A 19,764-nucleotide genomic window follows, 5' to 3' on the forward strand; every position below is an offset into this window, starting at 1 on the left:
CATCATGTCACATGTCACTTCGGGTATCCTTTAAGCAATTTTGAGCGTGGCATGGTTGTTGGTGTCAGATGGGCCGGTCGGAGTATTTTACAATCTGCTCAGTTACTGGGATTTTCACGCACAACCATTTCTAGGGTTTACAAAAAATGGTGTGAAAAGGTAAAAACATCCAGTATGCGGCAGTCCCGTGGGCAAAAATGCCCTGTTGATGCTAGAGGTCAGAGGAGAATGGGCCGACTGATTCAAACTGATAGAAGAGCAACGTTGACTGAAATAACCACTTGTTACAACCGAGGTATGCAGCAAAGCATTTGTGAAGCCACAACACGCACAGCCTTGAGGTGGATGGGCTACAACAGCAGAAAACCCCACAGGGTACCACTCATCTCCACTACAAATAGGAAAACAATTTTCATGAGCTCACCAAAATTGGACAGTTAAAGACTGGAAAAATGTTGCCTGGTCTGATGATTCTTGATAGAGTCAGAATTTGGCGTAAACAGAAGGAGAACATGGATTCATCATGCCTTGTTACCACTGTGCAGGCTGGTGGTGGTGGTGTAATGGTGTGGGGGATGTTTTCTTGGCACACTTTAGGTCCCTTAGTGCCAATTGAGCATCGTTTAAATGCAACGGGCTACCTGAGCATTGTTTCTGACCATGTCCATCCCTTCATGACCACTATGTACCCATCCTCTGATGACTAATTCCAGCAGGAAAATGCACCATGTCACAAAGCTCAAATCATTTTAAATTGGTTTCTTAAACATGACAATGAGTTCACTGTACTAAAATGGCCCCCACAGTCACCAGATCTCAACCCAATAAAGCATCTTTGGGATGCGATGGAACAGGAGCTTCGTGCCCTGGATGTGCATCCCACATATCTCCATCAACTGCAAGATGCTATCCTATCAATATGGGCCAACATTTCTAAAGAATGCTTTCAGCACCTTGTTGAATCCAGGGATGCTCATCCAGATCCCGAGTACCTGGGTAACCCGGGTATCCGACCATTTTTCCGCTATCCGGGTCAGGTCCGGATTCCGGATACCTGTGCCCAGATCCGGATAGCTATCTGCGGGTATCTGGCCGCATAACCCGGCCATGGATATCCGGTTTCGGGTACTGAAAGTAAGGAGATGATGTCATTGAGCCAATCAGAGGGCTCCCAGCAGAAGCCCTAGCAACCAATCACAGAGGGGAACCCTGGCCAGCCCCATCTGACCTCATTGAGCCAATCAGAGGCCTCCCAGCCTAAGCCCTGGCACCCAATCACAGAAGGGAACCCTGGCCAGCCCCCCTGTATAGTAAGGAGGGCTGGCATGATGAGACAGATAGTCCTTGGTTGTGTGGCTGGCTGCTCACTGACAGACTTTCTCCAGTGCTGTTGGCTTAGCAAGTGCTGTATACAGTGATAAACCTAAAGCTTTGAGTGCTAAACACCTTCACTACACTATTGTTATATTGTTGTAATTGTTTGATTTCATTTACTCGGTTAGGTCCTGTCTGTGTCTGTGTGTGCTGTGCAGGCCAGCAGGACAGTATAGGTTAGGGAATAGGATTACTGTGTTATTGTATTGTAGTTAGTACTGCAGTTAGTTGTTAAAGAGTAGTACTGGTGTTAGCTTACTACAGATTACTGCAGTGCTGCTGTGCTGAGCATTGTCAGTGTGACAGTTAGACAGATAGTGTGCACTGTTTGTCCTCTACTCTGTGGTCTGTCACTCCATGCTGATTTGATTTAAAGTCCAACCCCAATTTTATTAAAGTAAAAGTACCCCACATCATCTGGTGACATCATCACGTATAAGTTGTACTATGTCTGCTGGCGCCGGCAGTCGGGGGAGGGGCAGCAAGGGCAAGAGGACAGGAAGCAACATTACGGCCACCCTCAGAAGGTCTGCCGTGTCAGTGTCGACCCCAGCGGGCAGCCTACCCTCAGTCAGAGAGCTTTTCGCTCCAGGTGCCACGAGTGAACTCAGGGCTGTTAGCCGCAAGGAGTTTGAGGAGGATGTTCTGGGTTTTGAGGAGGGGGGGGTATGATGTTGATGATGGGATGAAGGACCGTGACTACCATCCACAGGATGGGGATGTCAGCTCTGACTCTGAGGATGCGTCGGTGGGTTTGGCACGGAGGATCAGCATTGCAGACAGTGGCCGTGGAATGCGGGACCCACATCCTTCTGCCGCTACCACCAGCCGCACCACTCAACCCCCAACCGCCACAGGGAGAAAAGCAGCAGCATCCCATTCAGGCTGCAGGGGAATCTTCACCTCCCCAATCTGGCGGTTTTTCACTGTGCCCTCATTGGACAGCAAGTTTGCCATATGCAATGTGTGGAAACTACAGATGAGCAGAGGTTGTGACCCCTACAAGTATGGCACCTCCAGCTTCATCACCCATCTGGCCAAAAAACATGTTGTTGAGCATGAGGAGTTAAAGAGGCTGAAGCAAGCTGGCGCTGGCTCCCACCGCCACAGTGCCACAGGCCACTGCTGCTGATACCACCACCTATATTCAACCCAAAACACAATTGCGGTGTCATTTTTTGGAGGTGTCTGGGCTGAAAACTGTCATGTCCCAGTTGTGCGGTTGGACTTTGGACACAATGTGGGCTGCACGACCGTCGACCGCTGTCTGGAACCTATCCTGATGTTAATAATTTACAGGCCCCCCCCTTTTTTTTTTCCAATTAATGTTAACCAAATAATAAATTAGTGTTTCCCTTTAAAAAAAACATGATGCTACATGCATCATTTACCCTAAAAAACTCTTTTTAAAGCTATTTAAAGGGCACTTCCATTTTTTCTATCCGAATAGGTCGGGTACCCGCGGGTAATTTGGTCGAATATCCCAGTTCTCGCGGATATCCGCAAAGTCGGATCCGGGTATCCAGATCCGAATACATTCAGGTTTAAAAAAGTACTACCTGAGCATCCCTGGTTGAATCAATGCCACCTAGAATTAAGGCAGTTCTGAAGACGAAAGGGGGTCAAACACTGTATTAGTATGGTGTTCCTAACAATCTTTTAGGTGGGTGTAGATTAAATCCATTTTTTTCCTCAGAATTCTACGCACAACACCTCATAATGACAATGTGAAAAAAGTTTACTTGAGGTTTTGGCAAATTTAATAAAAATAAAAAAGTGAGAAAACACATGTATATAAATATCCACGGCCATGGAGCTCACAATTGTTGGAGAGAAGACTTTGTGACATCATAGCCTAGGCTAAACGTCATTGGGAGGGCGGGGTATATCAATATACGGTGATATACAGATATAAGATGCGTTTTTTACACTGCGTTTTTTATCCGAAAACTGGATAATCATTATGGTTCCTCTTCAACAGGGGTAGTTATGTAAACAAAAGACTTTGAAAAAACATGATAATTTTTTTCAATCTGTATAATCTATTGTATTATGCAGTTTTCTGCATACATCATTCATGTTATCACATATCGTTTCCTTTATTCTTCCATAAATGTGAAAAATATTAAGTATGAAATACTTCTGCATACAAAATTCATAAAATCTTTATGTATAAATACTAACATATTACAAATTTCATCAATTTTACACTGGGGTTAGAGAGGGAGACCCAGACCATGTTTTCCTACTGCCGAGGGGCGCTCTCCAACACCTAGCTACAATATATATAATTTATGCATCTGCATAATATTTGGAGATGCAACTAGTTTCCCTCATGTTTTTGCTGTTAAAAATAGCAGTGTGTGTTACAGCCCAATCTCAGGCATAAATGTACAACAGAAATCACTTTTAAAGGACAACTGTAGTGAAAGGGATACGGAGGCTGCCATATTTATTTCCTTTTAAGCAATACCAGTTGCCTGGCAGTACTGCTGATCCCTCTACCTCTAATACTTTTAGCCATAGACCCTGTACAAGCATGCAGCAGATCAGGTGTTTCTGACAATATTGTCAGATCTGGCAAGATTGGTTGCATGCTTGTTTCTGGTGTGATTCAGACACTACTGCAGCCAAACAGACCAGCAGGGCTGCCAGGCAACTGGTGTGCTTTAAAAATAAATAAATATGGCAGCCGCCATATACCTCACACTTTATGCAAAGTGAAGAAAAAAGCACTGGCACCAAAATGCAGCAGGGAGGATATAACCACAAATGGTCTTACCTGCAGTGTCCTCCACAAACGTTCAAATTGCAGTCCAAAGAAACAGAGGATGATGGGCATCTACTGCATAAAAACCCTTTATTGTGGTGGGTAGACACAGTGGTTACAGCAGTGGGGGGAAAACAGAGATGTCTGACAGCTGTTTCGCAGGGATAAACTGCTTCTGAAGAAGCAGAGTTTATCCCTGCGAAACAGCTGTCAGACATCTCTGTTTTCCCCCCACTGCTGTAACCACCATCCTCTGTTTCTTTGGACTGCATACCTCACACTTTAGTTGCCCTTTAAATGACCTGGTCAGGAAACCTGCCATCAGTCCCATCCTGCAACACAGACTTTTTGCACTTTTCTCCCCATATAAGAAGTGCAGCTATCTCATGTTCTCAGTATAACATTTCCAGTCAGTGTAGACCCCCCTATATTAAGTGCATCCATTATCTATACTATAAGCTGTCAAAGTGCAAATCCAGGTCCTTATAGGACATACAGGAAACTGTTAGGCAGAGAACTCACTTGCTAGAATCGTGCATGTTACGACGTGGACGGCAAACCGTGCATGGCTGCACTGGCCATTGAAGTCCGTGGCCCCTCTCAGGAAACGCACGTCATTGCCATTCGTGTCTTTAAAATGCAGTTTTCTGAAAAGTGTGTATCATGCCTAAGTATCAAGGCTGTCAGAAGCTCATTCCCTGTGCTCAACTCATAACAACTAACAAGGATTGGTGGGATTATCTGGCTAGATCACATAAAGGTCAAATGCAAAATGCAGTCTACCATATATCTGCCAATCAGGAAACAGCTCCTATCTTATGTCACTGCGATGACGAGTAAAGTACACTATTCAATCGCTGAGCAATTTGACCACAACTATTAATACAAATGATCAATTAGCCAATCACAGAGGCCTTATTAATACTGCAGCACATAAAACCCAACCTTGATCAGATTTGTGAACGATTTTTACCTTGAAACTAAATCTAGAGTTATTGATCGGTTTCTAGGAAAGCAAAAGATTTCAGAGTTATCCAGCCAGGACACCCTAATCTGCCCAAAATGCATCCTCACAATCCACCAGTGTATGGTAGCTTTTGGATGTTTATTCGTACACATGCTAGATAAAGGTTTTTGGAAACGAACTCTCCACAATCAGCTGTCATTAATTCATTCAAAACCACCCCAATGACGTGGAAAGAACAATCACCAAAAGTTCTTGGGCACCACTACACCACAGATGTTATTTGTCAGGAATCGTTCATACACAACAACTTTTATCCAGCTTTAGATTCCTGTGTACTATATTCTATATTGCTTATTGACTTTTGTGAGTAAGAAGCCTGTTAATAATATGGGGGCTGATTCACAAAGCTTTTCTATTGAATTATCTCATTTTACTTATTAACTCACAATTTATCTCTCCTTAAATGACTTAAAGAGGTACTCCAGCCTAAACAAACATACTGTCATTAAGTTACATTAGTTATGTTAATTAAAATAGATAGGTAATATAATCTCTTACCCACACTGTTTTAAAAGAACAGGCAAATGTTTGATTTCATGAGGGCAGCCATCTTTTTGGGCCAAAAGGCAGATCAGCTTGATCAAGCGACAGCCGATACCTTTGTTGGTGCTGCTCGCTCCGCCTACTGCTTGACATCATAATAGCGCCACTCCTTTGCCCCTGTGCTCCCTGCTTAGCAACAGACCCTGTTGCCAGCTGTACAGCTGACTCTACATCTGCACAATTTCAGCCCAGTAATATCACTCGAGAGATGGGCTCCCAATCAGGCGACATCAATTAGAAGTGTTTACAGGCCTTAAAGGTGAAAAATAAGTAAGCTCTGTGAATCAGCCCATGGTTTCTTATCACTCTGAGCTCAAAAGTAAATTTCACTGGCAACCCTCATAACTGCTAAGCTAATCAGAGTTTGCATTTTACTCAGTTGAGTAGAAAATAACTATTTCAATTGACTGTAATCTTTACATTAGTGAGAAATTTTTACAATGCTTCATTGTAAGCCAAAAACTCTCATAGACGACAAGTGCAGCTTTCGCTTCTCATAAAGTGCCTGCGAGTCAAAAGTTCTTTCATTTAAGTTTCCACTTCAGTGCTGAAGTCGTCATTGACAAGAAGAACGTGATCCCTTTCCTGGCGTCCGCGACACAGCAAGATCCTGTAACAAAGCAAAGATATCCAGATATACAAATGAATGCTTAATACTCGGATACAAAAAATCCATTCAAGGGGTACAATGCAGAGATTTCAATTTGCTTAACTCCTTATAAAACATGCATGTATACTTTTTTTTTTTAATTCCAGATACAAATGAGAGATTTTGTGGCTGATCAAGTAAAATGATCGCCACTTTTATAAAGGATCACAACATTCCATAATCGTCCCCATCACTGCCAATTACAAGCAATAAAGTGATGATTATCATATTTATCAAGGGGTGATCAACTGATCAACAATGTATAAAGTGATCTCCACTTCGGAGAACGTCATAAAATAGGAGTTTTGTTTCAAACACCAGTTATCTAGTTTGTGGCCATTTCGTAACTTTTAATGGAATACCAAGGTTAAAATAAACTGATGAGATAAACGGGTATGTACAGTGCCAAGTATACAAATAACTAGGCTGTGTTCCTTTTTTTCCTTTCTCTGTCTGAATGTGTTAACATTAAGGTATGCAAATGACAGTTTCTCTTTGAGGCCGGATTACAGCGTAACCCTCACTGGGAATTAGGGCCCGTTTCCACTAGAGCAAATCTGCATGCAGATTCGCATAGACAATACAAGTGGATGGGACTGTTTCCACTTGTCAGGATTTCTGAGCGTTTTTCTGTGCAGAAAAACTCTGCACGGCAGAGCCATCAGAATTCGCATACCGCTATGCGATTCACATACAATGTATTTAATAGAGACTTCGCATGTGGTTTTGGTATGCGAATTTTCATGCGAATTCGCATGGAATCAATGGAAAAGCACACAGGCACTGCCATGGTTAAATTCGCATATATCGTCATCCATGCAAATTCGCATGCGAATACGCATGAAAATGCGCATACAACCGCACGCGAAATTCGCATCCGCATGCAATTTTTTTACCGCGGCGATTCCCACTGCACAAGTGGAAACGGGCCCTTACAGTGAACAGCTTCTGAGAGCAGGGAAGAGATTAAAAAAAAAGGGTCATTAGTTCATAGATTTTAGTTCTGTCATACTTCAAAGACTGTATCATTGAGCAGAGACAATGACACATTAAAAAGTAGATTTAAACATAAAATAAAACAGGGGGATATCTTAAAAAGTTATGTTTAGGAGTAGGATGATAGATACAATTGTTTATCTCATCAGTTTATTTTCTCCTTGGTATGCCTTGGTATTGATAGCAGCAATGCAGGCAAATGAGCTGCGGACTGCCACTTTTTGTTTCTTTTGTGACCAGTCCATTCAGCATTTTGATACGTTCAGCGGACGACAGATTTCGATTTATAGGACAACAGATTTCACCTTATTGGACAACAATTGTGTAAAAAAACGGTGACCAATATCGGGCATTTTGCTCGATCCATCCAGTGGATCAACTCTCAGGACTGTTAGAAAGATATCGTGCAATCGGCCACATGTGTACAATGTCATTTAAACAACACAGTTCTACAGAATGCGCACATAGCGTTCATAATGTCACTTCCGCGTGCAGTACTCAAATGAGTTGGTCATTTGCAATATCAACGTGCAGACAACATCGTTGGGAAGACTGGTCGTTTGTCTTCTTTGTCGCCGATTAAGTAATTTCTGGAATGTTGGCTGTTTGTGGGCGGGGTTATATGAGAGTATTGCCTAGCAGCCAACTACAGTAAACATAAAGGGGATGGCTGGATCACTCCAAAATTGCTAGTGGGGCAATGCCTGTAACGTTCTAATTAATCAGAGCTGCATAAATCTACAAATGATTAGCATAATTATTTGGATTAACTCACAGTTATTTGCATCTCATTGACCACCTGCACTCATGAACCATCTCTTCTTTTTGTTTAGATCATGAAATACCCCTCCTTTATAGATGACACAAATAGGGAGAAGAGGCGTCCAGAGGTAGATAAAAACACTTAAAATATAAAACAAAAAGGTGGCTTACCTCAATAACGACAGTCTTATGACAAATGTTTTATTTAGCACAGGCAACATGTTTCATGGGTCTAGCCCACTTCCTCCAGTAAAAGTGTCAAAGATAGATTAGCCAAGAGGATTGATCACCTCAATTTATATTTTAAGTGTTTTTAACGTACCCTCTTTCCCTGAAATTAGGACATCCCCTGAAAGTAAGCCCTAGCAGGAATTTCTAGCATGCTTGCAATATAAGCCCTACCCTGAGAGTAAGCTCTAGCTTCAGTAAGGGGAAAGTATGGCAACTTGTGTTTCTACTGGAGCCAATGGTCTCACGGGCAGGACCAAGGCTCTGTCATTGGGCCAATCACTGCACTCGCTGCTACTCAGAGAACGGCCCAATAACAGAGCCATGGTCCTGCCTACGAGATCATCAGCTCCAGTAAAAACACAAATTGCCGTACTTCTTCCCCATAGGCTGAAGATCGAGGACACAGCAGTATGTAGCTGGGGGGAAGAAGAGGATTAGGGCGACATTGCAAGATACGGGGGACAGCGTAACATGGAGCTAGGGGTAAGAGGAGGATGAAGGGAGACATCGGAGGACACGGGGGCACCAGGAGGGCATAGGGTTACATGGGGCTCAGGAGCTTAGGTGACAGAGGAGGGCATGGGTACAAAGGGGGACACTAAAGGTATAAGGGACACACAGGGACACACAAGAGGTGGATCCAGCAAAGGAAGAGGTGGCACAGTGGGGAAGGCAGGAGGACACATAATACAGGAACTTGTGTGTTCCTAGATATATAAGACATCCACTATATAATATATACATAATATTTATAATATAAATATAATAAGAAAATAAGCCCTAGCACAACATCTGGAGGAAAAATTAATATCAGACACTGTCTTTTTTTCAGGGAAACACGGGTAGTTTTATGTATTCTCCCTGTTTGTGCATTATACAAGCCCCAACCTGCCTAGGTTGGAGGGTTCCTCCTGGCCCCACGTGGTCTATGCCACTGTGTGGGCCAGAACCCTTTTTTACCAAGAGAACAACCACATCCAGTCCAGGCTGGACACCCTCGAGTGGAGTCGGGTTATTCATCTCCACCCGCCTAAAGTGGTCGGTTGCCCTTTATGCTCTTGTGAGTAATTTTCTTGTTACCTTACACCAATTTCCAAATTTAAAAACATACAATGCTATTTGGGATCCTGTTGTCTCTGCGTTTTCCTTTTTCAGGGGTCAAGGCACCCAACATTTCCACCTTTACAGGTGAGGTGAAGAATAGGAAGGTGTGATAATTCCGGAGGCATTTTCTGATTGAACCCCCAATATCTGCCTGCGCTCTTCTGTTCCATGTCATATGCATGGAGAATTGGATCTCCTGCAGACATCATCATCATCATCTGATGTCCACAAACAGCCTTCCTCTTGTGTGAAGCAGCAGTACGCTGCCCTGTCCAGCCGGAGATTAGTATCCATTCCTAATCTAATTAGAAGCAAATCTCAGCTCGTGCTCTGTACTTATTACAAGCTAATTATGTTTCATAAAGAGACCTTTCAAATCTTAATGATATTTTGTCCAACCACTGAAAAAAAACCAGAATTAACCAATGAAGCATGTAGAGGAATAAATGATTTTGCGTAAAAAAAAGACAGCTGCAGGCAAGTATTACATAAAAGAAGAGTCCCCTTACCACACTGCGGTAAATGGAATGATGCAGAGCGCAGCCGATAAGAGGAAGCAGAAGCCTGGGAACCACAACACTGTGGCCGAGTAGATGATGTTGAAGACAGCGATTGTGAGGGTTCCAGTCAGGCTCTCCAGGCAGGCGATGCAAGCAAACAGAGCTCCTGCAACAGAGGAAACAGGCCCAATGTCACAAAGCAGAAGTTTAAACAGTCACTGCGGAATCAAAACAGCCCAGCATAACCAACTAGCAGCTGACCTTTGTTATCACAAGAGGCCGAATGTATATCTTGGGTCAAACCTTGCGGAAAAAAAAGAGCACACCACTGGCTGCAAAAACATTGCTGTGTATTGTGGAGCAGAAGCACTACATGTTATGGACTGTAGTCCTTCATCAGGTGCATATGCTATGCACCTGATGAAGGACTGCGGTCCGTAACATGTACTGATTCTGTTCCACAATACACAGTTTGACCCAGGACCATTTGAGAAATCCGGTTGGGACCAGGCACCGGCTAATTCTACAGGTTACATATACCTGAATCACAGTTTCTTTGGCACCACACCTACAATCTAATGTACATCTTGTACTGCACATACAGTATATCACAAGAAAGTGTACAGCTCCCACATTTATGTAAATATTTTATTATACATATTCATGGGACAAAACTGAAGATGTGACATTTTGATACAACGTAAAGTGCACAGCTTAAAGAGACCCTGTAACAAAAAAAGTTCCCCTGGGGATACTCACCTCGGGAGGGGGAAGCCTCAGGGTCCCAATGAGGATTCCCCCTCCCTGTAACTGCAGGCAGTCCAGCGCTGGCTCCACCGAAGTGTCCCAGAATCCTCCCTCGACAAGGCTGACAAGCGCTGATTTATTTACCTTTCCTGGCTCCATCGGGGGCGCTGTTGCGGCTTTCCGCATGGAGATAGGCGAAAATAGCCGATCTCCGTCAAGTCCGCTCTAATGCGCAGGCGCAGGAGCCTGCGCAGTAGAGCGGCCCGACAGCGATCGGCTATCTCCGCCTATCTCCGAAGCGGAGAGCCGATACTGCGCCTGCGCTTGAGCCGGGAAGGTAAATATTTACATCCCTGTTCGGGAGCTTTATCGCCGCCGCCGTGGGACCGAGGAGGACGGGGGAAGCCTCAATAGGATCTGGAGGCTTCCCCCACCTCAGGTGAGTACCCTCAGGGGAGACTTATCTTTACAGGTTTTCTTTTAATAAGGCCTTGTTCACATCACGACGCGATTCCATGCGCATTTGGAAGCATGTATGATGTGCGACACGCAAGGACGGCAGAAGGGCATAAAAAACCCTTCTGATGTTCACATTATAGGCACTGCGTTCTGATCGCAAGCACAGTGCTGACCCATTCACTGTAAGGAATGGGATCCGCAGCGCGCGATAAAACGCATTGCGTTACGGTCGCACGGCCATCTGCACGTCATGATGAGAACGTACCCTTACAGTGTAAGTTTGCTGTCCCATCAATATAACTCAACACACAGCCAATAATGTCTGAACTGCTGGCAACAAAAGTGAGTACACCCCTAAGTGAAGAATGTCAAAATTCTGCCCAGTTGAACATTTGCCCTCCCTGGGGGTCATGTCACTCTTAAAGAGGAACTTTAACCAAGGATTGGACTTCACCCAATCAGTAGCTGATACCCAGTTTCCCTCACTTCTCTACAAAGTAAGAGGGCTTTTGGTCCTTTGTAGTCCCTTACACACTCCTAGGAGTTCTGGTTCACCATGAGCTTGCTGGGTAATCTAGGTGCATCAGGTACTACCCCACAGAGCCACATTAATCCATGCCATGCACTGATGAGGATCAACCAATCCGAAACAGTCTGTATGCATGTTGGATTATTGTGGTTCTGTAGCATTAACAAGATGACACGTCATTGCATTCCAGCGGTTCTGGAGGTGTGTTTAGCTTACAGGGACAACAAAGGATAATATGCATATTCAGCAGTGATACATTGTGGGAGAAATCATATGCTCACTCCAACCTGAATAATCCCAAATACCTTCTGTTTTAAGAAGGCCACCTTTTTTTTTTTAGGGAACTATGAAAACCAATATGTACTGTGGCATACTGAAGCAGAGCATGGTCCCCTCCCTTCAGAAACTGGTCCGCAGACCAGTATTCCAACATTATAATGACCCCAATAAATGGGACCCTGTAGTGACGATGAATTACTAAAAACTACTCCCGGACCAACATGGGGCACTGACTACAGTGTCAGTGCTATCAGCTACCTGATTATACAGTATCTGTATGGTGGTGTGCAAGGCCCCAGTGCAAGGTTCTTGCAAATATGATCATCAGCCTAGTTGTATGTAGCCTAACCAGGATGCAGTGGCTGACTCAGCTTCTCCTTCCCCATATTATGACATTAATTCCCACCCACATGGGTTTGAAGGGAGTTACATCACAATATAGGGGGAGCAAGAGTATGGAGTCAACCACTACATCCAAATCAAGTCTCCTGCGACTATGCTGATGGTTGGATAGGCACAGAGCCTGATACTGAAGGGGAGTACTATACTATACCAACTATACTATTAAAGTGGATCCGAGATGAACTTTTACTCATTGCATAATTGTGTTCCTTTCCTATTGTTTATAGGGCATTCCTCAAGCCAAATACTTTTTTGTTTTTGTTTTAATACTCTAATTCCCTATAAAGTTAACAAGCCTCGCCCACAGGTTTTCAGAGAGCCAAGGCACTTTCAGACAGTAGCAAGGGTTTATGGGAGCTCAGTCTGGGCAGGAGGAGGGGGAGGTATTAATATCCAGAGATTTCAGGGGCAGAGGGGAGAAGGGAGGTGGAGGGCGGATTAGGTTTTGTTGCTCAAGATGCAGATAAGCCTGCCTCTGTGTAATGTTTACAAACAACATGGCTGCTGTCATTGTATCACAGGAAGAAATGATCATATTCTATTAAAGCTGTTTGCAGCTAGATTTGCTGTGTAAACTATCTAAACTTTAGATAAGATATATAGACAAGTTACTTGTTATAGTTAGTTTTTCATCTCGGATCCACTTTAAGTACAATCAAAGCCCTATATGGGGCTATGTTTATTTTATTAGTTCACTTTCACTACAGGTTCCCTTTAAAGTTCCCCTTATCTGTGACCATTCAAGCTGTACAGGATATATATACTGTATATAGAATATCTGATGAGGTAACACTGTAACTGTACCTTGCTCATCCTCCAGAACCACTTTGGACATCATTGACCGCAGTATTGGTAGAGGCATTCCAGAGAGCAGAAGAGGGACTCTCACTGTAAAATAAAAGGAGAAAGCCGTCAGGGAGACAAGTTATTTACTATGATATTTCTGTTTGATTTTTTCCATTGGATTTTGTGTTTGTGGCATGTGCGGTATAATGAGATGAAGTATGATAAGAACATTGCCTCAGGCTGTCATATGCTGGACGAGCTGGGGATTTGGCTTGAGAGCAGAATATCTGAATATGGTGTATTTATCTGAATACATTCAGGATGCATAAGCAGTGGTAACAGGACCAGCAATATAATGAAAGCACATGAATGTGTTGTTGTTTTATTCCTGGCCATTGTTAGATTGATACTCATTGGCAGCAGGAGATTATTGAAAGCAAACCTGTCACAATTCTGGGCAATAAAAGGTGACCGATTTGTCAGGGTCTGAATGGCTGGCTGTCATCATGTTATCGTGTTTTGCTTCAGTTTCCTGTGTAGGCTTTAACAGGAAGCAGAAGTCAAACTTGAGAACATGATGATGACTGACCATTCAGTGACCAAAACCTGTTACACAACGCCAACAAATGTTGCGATTATTGGACGTTGCTTGATCGCAGGGTAACATTGTAGGAAATAAGCTCTATACAGACAAGCTGTTCCCCTATAGCTGAGTAGTATGTCCAGCTCAAAGAGGAACTTCAGCCTAAACAAACATACTGTCATTAAGTTACATTAGTTATGTTAATTAAAATACATAGGTAATATAATCTCTTACCCACCCTGTTTTAAAGGAACAGGCAAAGGTTTGTGATTTCATGAGGTCAGCCATCTTTTTAGTTGAAAGGAGCTGACGGTGAGCATGAGACACAGTTCCAACTTTCCTGTGTCCTGATCACCCCTCCCTGCTGCTAAGCAACAAGAACAACAACATCAGAAATCCCATCATGCTTTGCACAGCATCAGGGGAAAAATGCCCAGGTAGATTTCTTAGATGGGGTGGAGCTCAGCTTCTGTGCAACTAAAAATGAGGCTTGGGTATGAAAAACAAAGTTCTGATGCTGTGAACCTGTTAAAGAAACACCAAGCCTTTTTAGTGCTGCTGAGTAGATTTCTAGTCTGGAGGTTCACTTTAATAGTGGGGTTATTTGTGGCTTGTCTGATGGCTAAATTTAATAATGTATGCCTACCTTAAAGGGTAGCGGAGTTGGTAAAATAAGAAAATACCTACCTGAGGCTTCCTCCAGCCCCCTTCAGGCTAATCGGTCCCTCAGGGTCCTCCTCCACCTCCTGGATCTTCCGCTATGGAACCCGGTAATTCGGCCAGTTGGGGCCAGTCGATGCAGGCATTTAGGAGCATTCTGCGCCTGCGCGCTATGACCCAACTGGCCAAATTACCGGGACCCATAGTGGAAGATCCAGACGGCGGAGGACGGCGGCGAGGGAGTGATCAGGCTGAAGGGGGCTGATGGAAGCCCCAGGTATGTATATATATTTTTTCAATTGTACCATCTCCGGTTTACTTTAAAGCACACCCGAACTGAAAGGAATATGAAGGCTGCCATATTTACTTCCTTTTAAAGAATGCAGATTGCCTGGCTGTCCAGCTGAGCCTCTGTCTCTAATACTATTAGCCATACAACCTGAACAAGCATGCAGATCAGATGTTTCTAACTTAAGTCTGACTGGATTAGCTGCAAGCTCGTTACAGTTACAGGTGTGTGATTCAGACACTACTGTAGCCGAAGAGATCAGCAGGATGGCAGGCAATGTGTATTGTTTCAAAGTAAAAAAAAAATATGGCAGCCACCATAACCCTCTCAGTTCAGGTGTACTTTAATGGTCTTTTCATTGAATGACAACTTCACTAACCAAAAGTAAAGATCAAGAGGTCAACTAATTTTCCTTTCCCTTTCAATTCAGAAGCCTATATATTTCTGCATTAACTGGGGATTGTAACATGCATCAAATTAGGCACAGTGTGATTATATGATTCCTCAAATCACATTCAGTTTCTATTGCCCCGTAAAAGCCAAAACACAGAACATTTATATCGCGCTTTTCTCCTAGAGAACTCAAAGCGCCAGGGCTGCAGCCCCTAGGCGGCGCTCTATAGGCATTAGCAGTGTTATGGAGTTTTGCCCAAGGTCTCCTACTGAGTAGTCTTACTGAATAGGAAGAGCGAAGACCGCACCCTGGTCTCCTGTGTCAGAGGCAGAGCCATTGTTGTCAGACACAGTCTATCCTTCTGATATATGGAAAGTCTACAGACTGTAAGGGCCCGTTTCCACTACGGCGATTCCGCCGGGTTTCCCCGCACATGATTCGCACGGGGAAACTCTGCCATTGGGGATGACGGGGCCACGTCGGAATCGCTTGCGGGAGCGATTCGCCCGGAACCCCCCGCAGAATTGGCCGCGGAGGCTGCGAATCCCATAGCCGTGCATGGCACGGCTCATGGGATTCTCCTGCGATCCTGCCCACCCCCTAAGTGCGGCGTGCAACTGCGAGACGCACGCCGCACTAGTGGAGACGAGCCCTAAGCCATTGCCAGTCAACACGCAGCCTGTGTGCAAACTGCAGTAATATTAAACACTGAACCAGTGACAGACCTGAACAGCAGCTGAGCACATGCTGAAAACAGACATACCCAGAGGTTATCTGCAGTGTAAATATCAAATCAAAGGATTAGTAGCTCCAAAGCTATAACACTGCTGAAGTAAAGAGGCTCAGGAAGCCAATGAGGAAAGCTCAACATTTTGAAGGCAATGTACACCATTTCATATCAAATTAGCAGCTTAGAAATGGTCACTGAACACAAAACAAATCATTTGTAAGTTATTATTATTATTATTATTATTTTTTTTATTTATATAGCGCCAGCATCTTCCGTAGCGCTGTACATAATACAAACAAATAATGGGGAACAAATATACTTAAGAAATACAAGACACTGTACAGTCATGACATTGAATAGAATAAATACAGATACATACATAGTTGATATGTGGTTGGTACATGTACATATGTTAAAATAACAGCAGTATGAGAAACACTAGAAGGAGGTCCCTGCCCTTGCCAGCTTACAATCTAGAGGGTAGTGGGGAGGAAACAAAAGGGAAGGAAACACAAGGATTAGTGGGTGAGCCAGTGTGCCTTCAGTGCTGCCTAGAGCAAATGATAGGCTTGTCTGAACAGGTGTGTTTTCAGAGTACGTTTGAAGGTTTCCAGACTCGTGGCATGACGAATCGGCTGAGGGAGGGAGTTCCAAAGGAGAGGGACAGCCCGTGAGAAGTCTTGGATGCGAGAGTGAGAGGAGGTGACTAGGCTCGAGGACAAAAGGGTCTCCTGTGAGGAACGGAGGGTCCGGGCGGGGAGGTATCTGGAGATTAAAGAGGAAATGTATGGAGGCGATAGCTTGTGTAGAGCTTTGTATGCAAGTGTGAGAAGTATAAACTGGATCCTTTGGGCAACTGGTAGTGGTAACCAGTGGAGGGATTGGCAGAGAGGGGCTGCCTCAAAGGATCTAGAAGAGAGGTGGATGAGACGGGCCGCAGAGTTTAGTAGGGATTGGAAAGGTGCCAGTCTGCTTTTTGGTAGACCACAGAGTAGGGTGTTGCAGTAGTCAAGACGGGAGATGATTAGGGCATGCACAAGAATTTTAGTTGCTTCTTGTGAAAGGAAGGGACGGATTCTGGAAATGTTTTTGAGATGGAAGTAGCAGGAGGTAGTTAAAGTGTTAATATGTGGTTTAAAGGAGAGCTCAGAGTCCAGAGTTACCCCTAGGCAACGAGCTTTGGGGGTTGATGCTATTGGGGTGTTATCTACATTGATTGTGACAATGGGAGGTGGAACAGAGAGCGAAGGTGGAAATATCACAATCTCCGTTTTGCTCATACTGAGTTTAAGGAAGCGGGATGACATAAATGTAGATACAGCAGATAGACATTCGGGGATTTTTGATAGTAGTGTGGAGAGGTCTGGGGCAGAACAATAAATTTGGGAGTCATCAGCATAGAGGTGATATTGAAACCCAAAAGAGCTTATTATCTGTCCCAAGCCATGGGTGTAAATGGTAAAGAGGAGGGGTCCAAGAACTGACCCTTGTGGTACTCCCACAGACAGTGGGCGTGGAGAGGAGTTGGTATTGGCATAGGAGACCATGAAAGAACGTCCAGACAGGTAAGAGTTGAGCCAGGAGTGTGCTAGGCCCTTGATTCCCAGTGTTGAGAGGGTCTGGAGAAGTAGGGTGTTGCAGTAGTCAAGATGGGAGATGATTAGGGCATGCACAAGAATTTTAGTTGCTTCTTGTGAAAGGAAGGGACGGATTCTGGAAATGTTTTTGAGATGGAAGTAGCAGGAGGTAGTTAAAGTGTTAATATGTGGTTTAAAGGAGAGCTCAGAGTCCAGAGTTACCCCTAGGCAACGAGCTTTGGGGGTTGATGCTATTGGAGTGTTATCTACATTGATTGTGACAATGGGAGGTGGAACAGAGAGCGAAAGTGGAAATATCACAATCTCCGTTTTGCTCATACTGAGTTTAAGGAAGCGGGATGACATAAATGTAGATACAGCAAATAGACATTCGGGGATTTTTGATAGTAGTGTGGAGAGGTCTGGGGCAGAACAATAAATGTGGGTGTCATCAGCATAGAGGTGATATTGAAACCTAAAAGAGCTTATTATCTGTCCCAAGCCATGAGTGTAAATGGTAAAGAGGAGGGGTCCAAGAACTGACCCTTGTGGTACTCCCACAGACAGTGGGCGTGGAGAGGAGTTGGTATTGGCATAGGAGACCATGAAAGAACGTCCAGACAGGTAAGAGTTGAGCCAGGAGTGTGCTAGGCCCTTGATTCCCAGTGTTGAGAGGGTCTGGAGAAGTAGGGTATGATCAACAGTGTCGAAGGCAGAGGACAGATCTAGGAGTATTAGTACCGAAAATCTGCCTTTGACTTTAGCAGCTAGGAGGTCATTGGCAACCTTAGTGAGAACGGTTTCCGTAGAGTGTTGAGGGCGGAAGCCAGACTGGAAGGGGTCCAACAGGGAATTAGCAGAGAGAAAGTTAGACAACTCTGAGTAAATGTGGCGTTCCAGAAGTTTGGAGGCAAAGGGAAGGAGAGAGACTGGGCAGTAATTAGAAAGGGCAGTAGAGTCTAAAGAGGGTTTTTGTAGTCTTGTAGTCTTTAAAATAGGTATAAAATGTGTTACATTTGACAATGCTTTCACAAACCTGTAGGCAGTAACCAGTATACTGTGTAAAAGGACAGTGGATTTTGAAAAAGCAAAAAAGCTTCTCACATGACCTGACAATGCCCCATGCTCTTCTCTCTCTTACTAAAAAGTTTAAATGCCCTCCTCCCTCCCAGACAATTCAGCCTCTTTCAAACTACAGTACGTGCAATGCAATCAGTATGACATGCCTGATGTCCTGAAAAGCAAATAGAAGGTAAAAACGTTTTATGTGGCTGAGGAAACAATGCTGATAAGGTTTTAGTGCTGAAAAGTCAAAAGTGTAATGTTTTACAGCTGAATGAAGCAGATTTTACATTTATTAATTTTGAAGAGGTATATCTTAAACTGAAAATTAAAATTATAAATTATTTTCTATGCTACCAATGTTCTATTTACCATTAGTACTACACATACTGTACAATCAACTATCTCATAAGCTTATTTTAATATCACGTTTTTTTTAAAGCGGACCTGAACTCAGAACTTCTTCTCTAAAAGATAAGCAACATCATAATAACCATTACAGAAAAACATTTATTTGTTGCAGCTCACAGAACTCCTGCAATAAATTTCTAGTGTGTCTACTTACTGCTTTGATGGAAGCAAAGGGTTAACATCATGTGTTAACAACATTAGCTGAGGCTGCCCTGAATGCCAAATTTCTGTGCTGACACAGCTGAGAGATCATACTTGTGTTTACTTGCAGCTGAGGGGGGATTAGACAAGTTCTGCACTCTAAACACAAGCAGGGTGGATTTATTTGTGTGCGATGCAAGAGCTCAGGTCCACTTTAAAGCAGTGTTCTCCCCAGAAATTTTTTCCAGCCGGGTAGCATGAAATAGTAGCCGGGTGGCATGAAAAAGTAGCCGGGTGGGGAGAGATGAGAGACTGCAGGGCCAGTGCTTCTGTGTGAAATTATGCTTACAGCATAGGAGGTGGTAAGCCGATGACAGCCGGGTGCTCACCAAAACTAGCCGGGTGGAGCACCCGGCTAAAAGAGCCTGGGGAGAATACTGTAAAGGATATCTGTAACTACTCCCTGGAAAAAAATTTAGGGAGGTAAGGCTCTGGATTCCTTAGAGCCTCCCCAGTCCCCTAAGCGTCCGCTCGTTCCACTGTTGGGGCCCCCGTTGTAGCATTCGACTTTACTGTTGAAGAACCTTTCAGGTCTTCTCAGAAAGTTCTCCAAGTACGTCAGTGCGGCTCCATACTGCACATATGTGAGACTCAGAGGCCCCAAGTACTTCCAAAGAGGCTCAAAGATGCAGCCGGCAGAAAAGTATAAACGTGGGCCTGGCAGTGGAATGTGGGGATACAGAGAGGAAGGGAAATGCT

The 19,764-nt window shown here is 44.0% G+C and overlaps 1 protein-coding gene across 1 annotated transcript in view; it reads right to left on the bottom strand.

Annotated features, from left to right (window-relative positions):
• Nucleotides 1-3,111: 3,111 nt before the first annotated feature.
• The window catches only part of SLC46A3 (solute carrier family 46 member 3), a 78,203-nt gene continuing 61,550 nt past the window's right edge, over nucleotides 3,112-19,764 (bottom strand). Inside the window, exons 4-6 of the mRNA XM_068267011.1 lie at nucleotides 13,177-13,260; nucleotides 9,966-10,122; nucleotides 3,112-6,324 (exon numbers count right to left, since the gene is read on the bottom strand). Of these exons, the coding sequence (XP_068123112.1) occupies nucleotides 6,243-6,324; nucleotides 9,966-10,122; nucleotides 13,177-13,260 (323 nt within the window). The 3' untranslated portion in view covers nucleotides 3,112-6,242. The remainder of the gene's footprint in view (nucleotides 6,325-9,965; nucleotides 10,123-13,176; nucleotides 13,261-19,764) is intronic.

This window comes from Hyperolius riggenbachi, chromosome 2 (assembly GCF_040937935.1).
Source record: "Hyperolius riggenbachi isolate aHypRig1 chromosome 2, aHypRig1.pri, whole genome shotgun sequence".
Lineage (NCBI taxonomy): Eukaryota > Metazoa > Chordata > Amphibia > Anura > Hyperoliidae > Hyperolius > Hyperolius riggenbachi.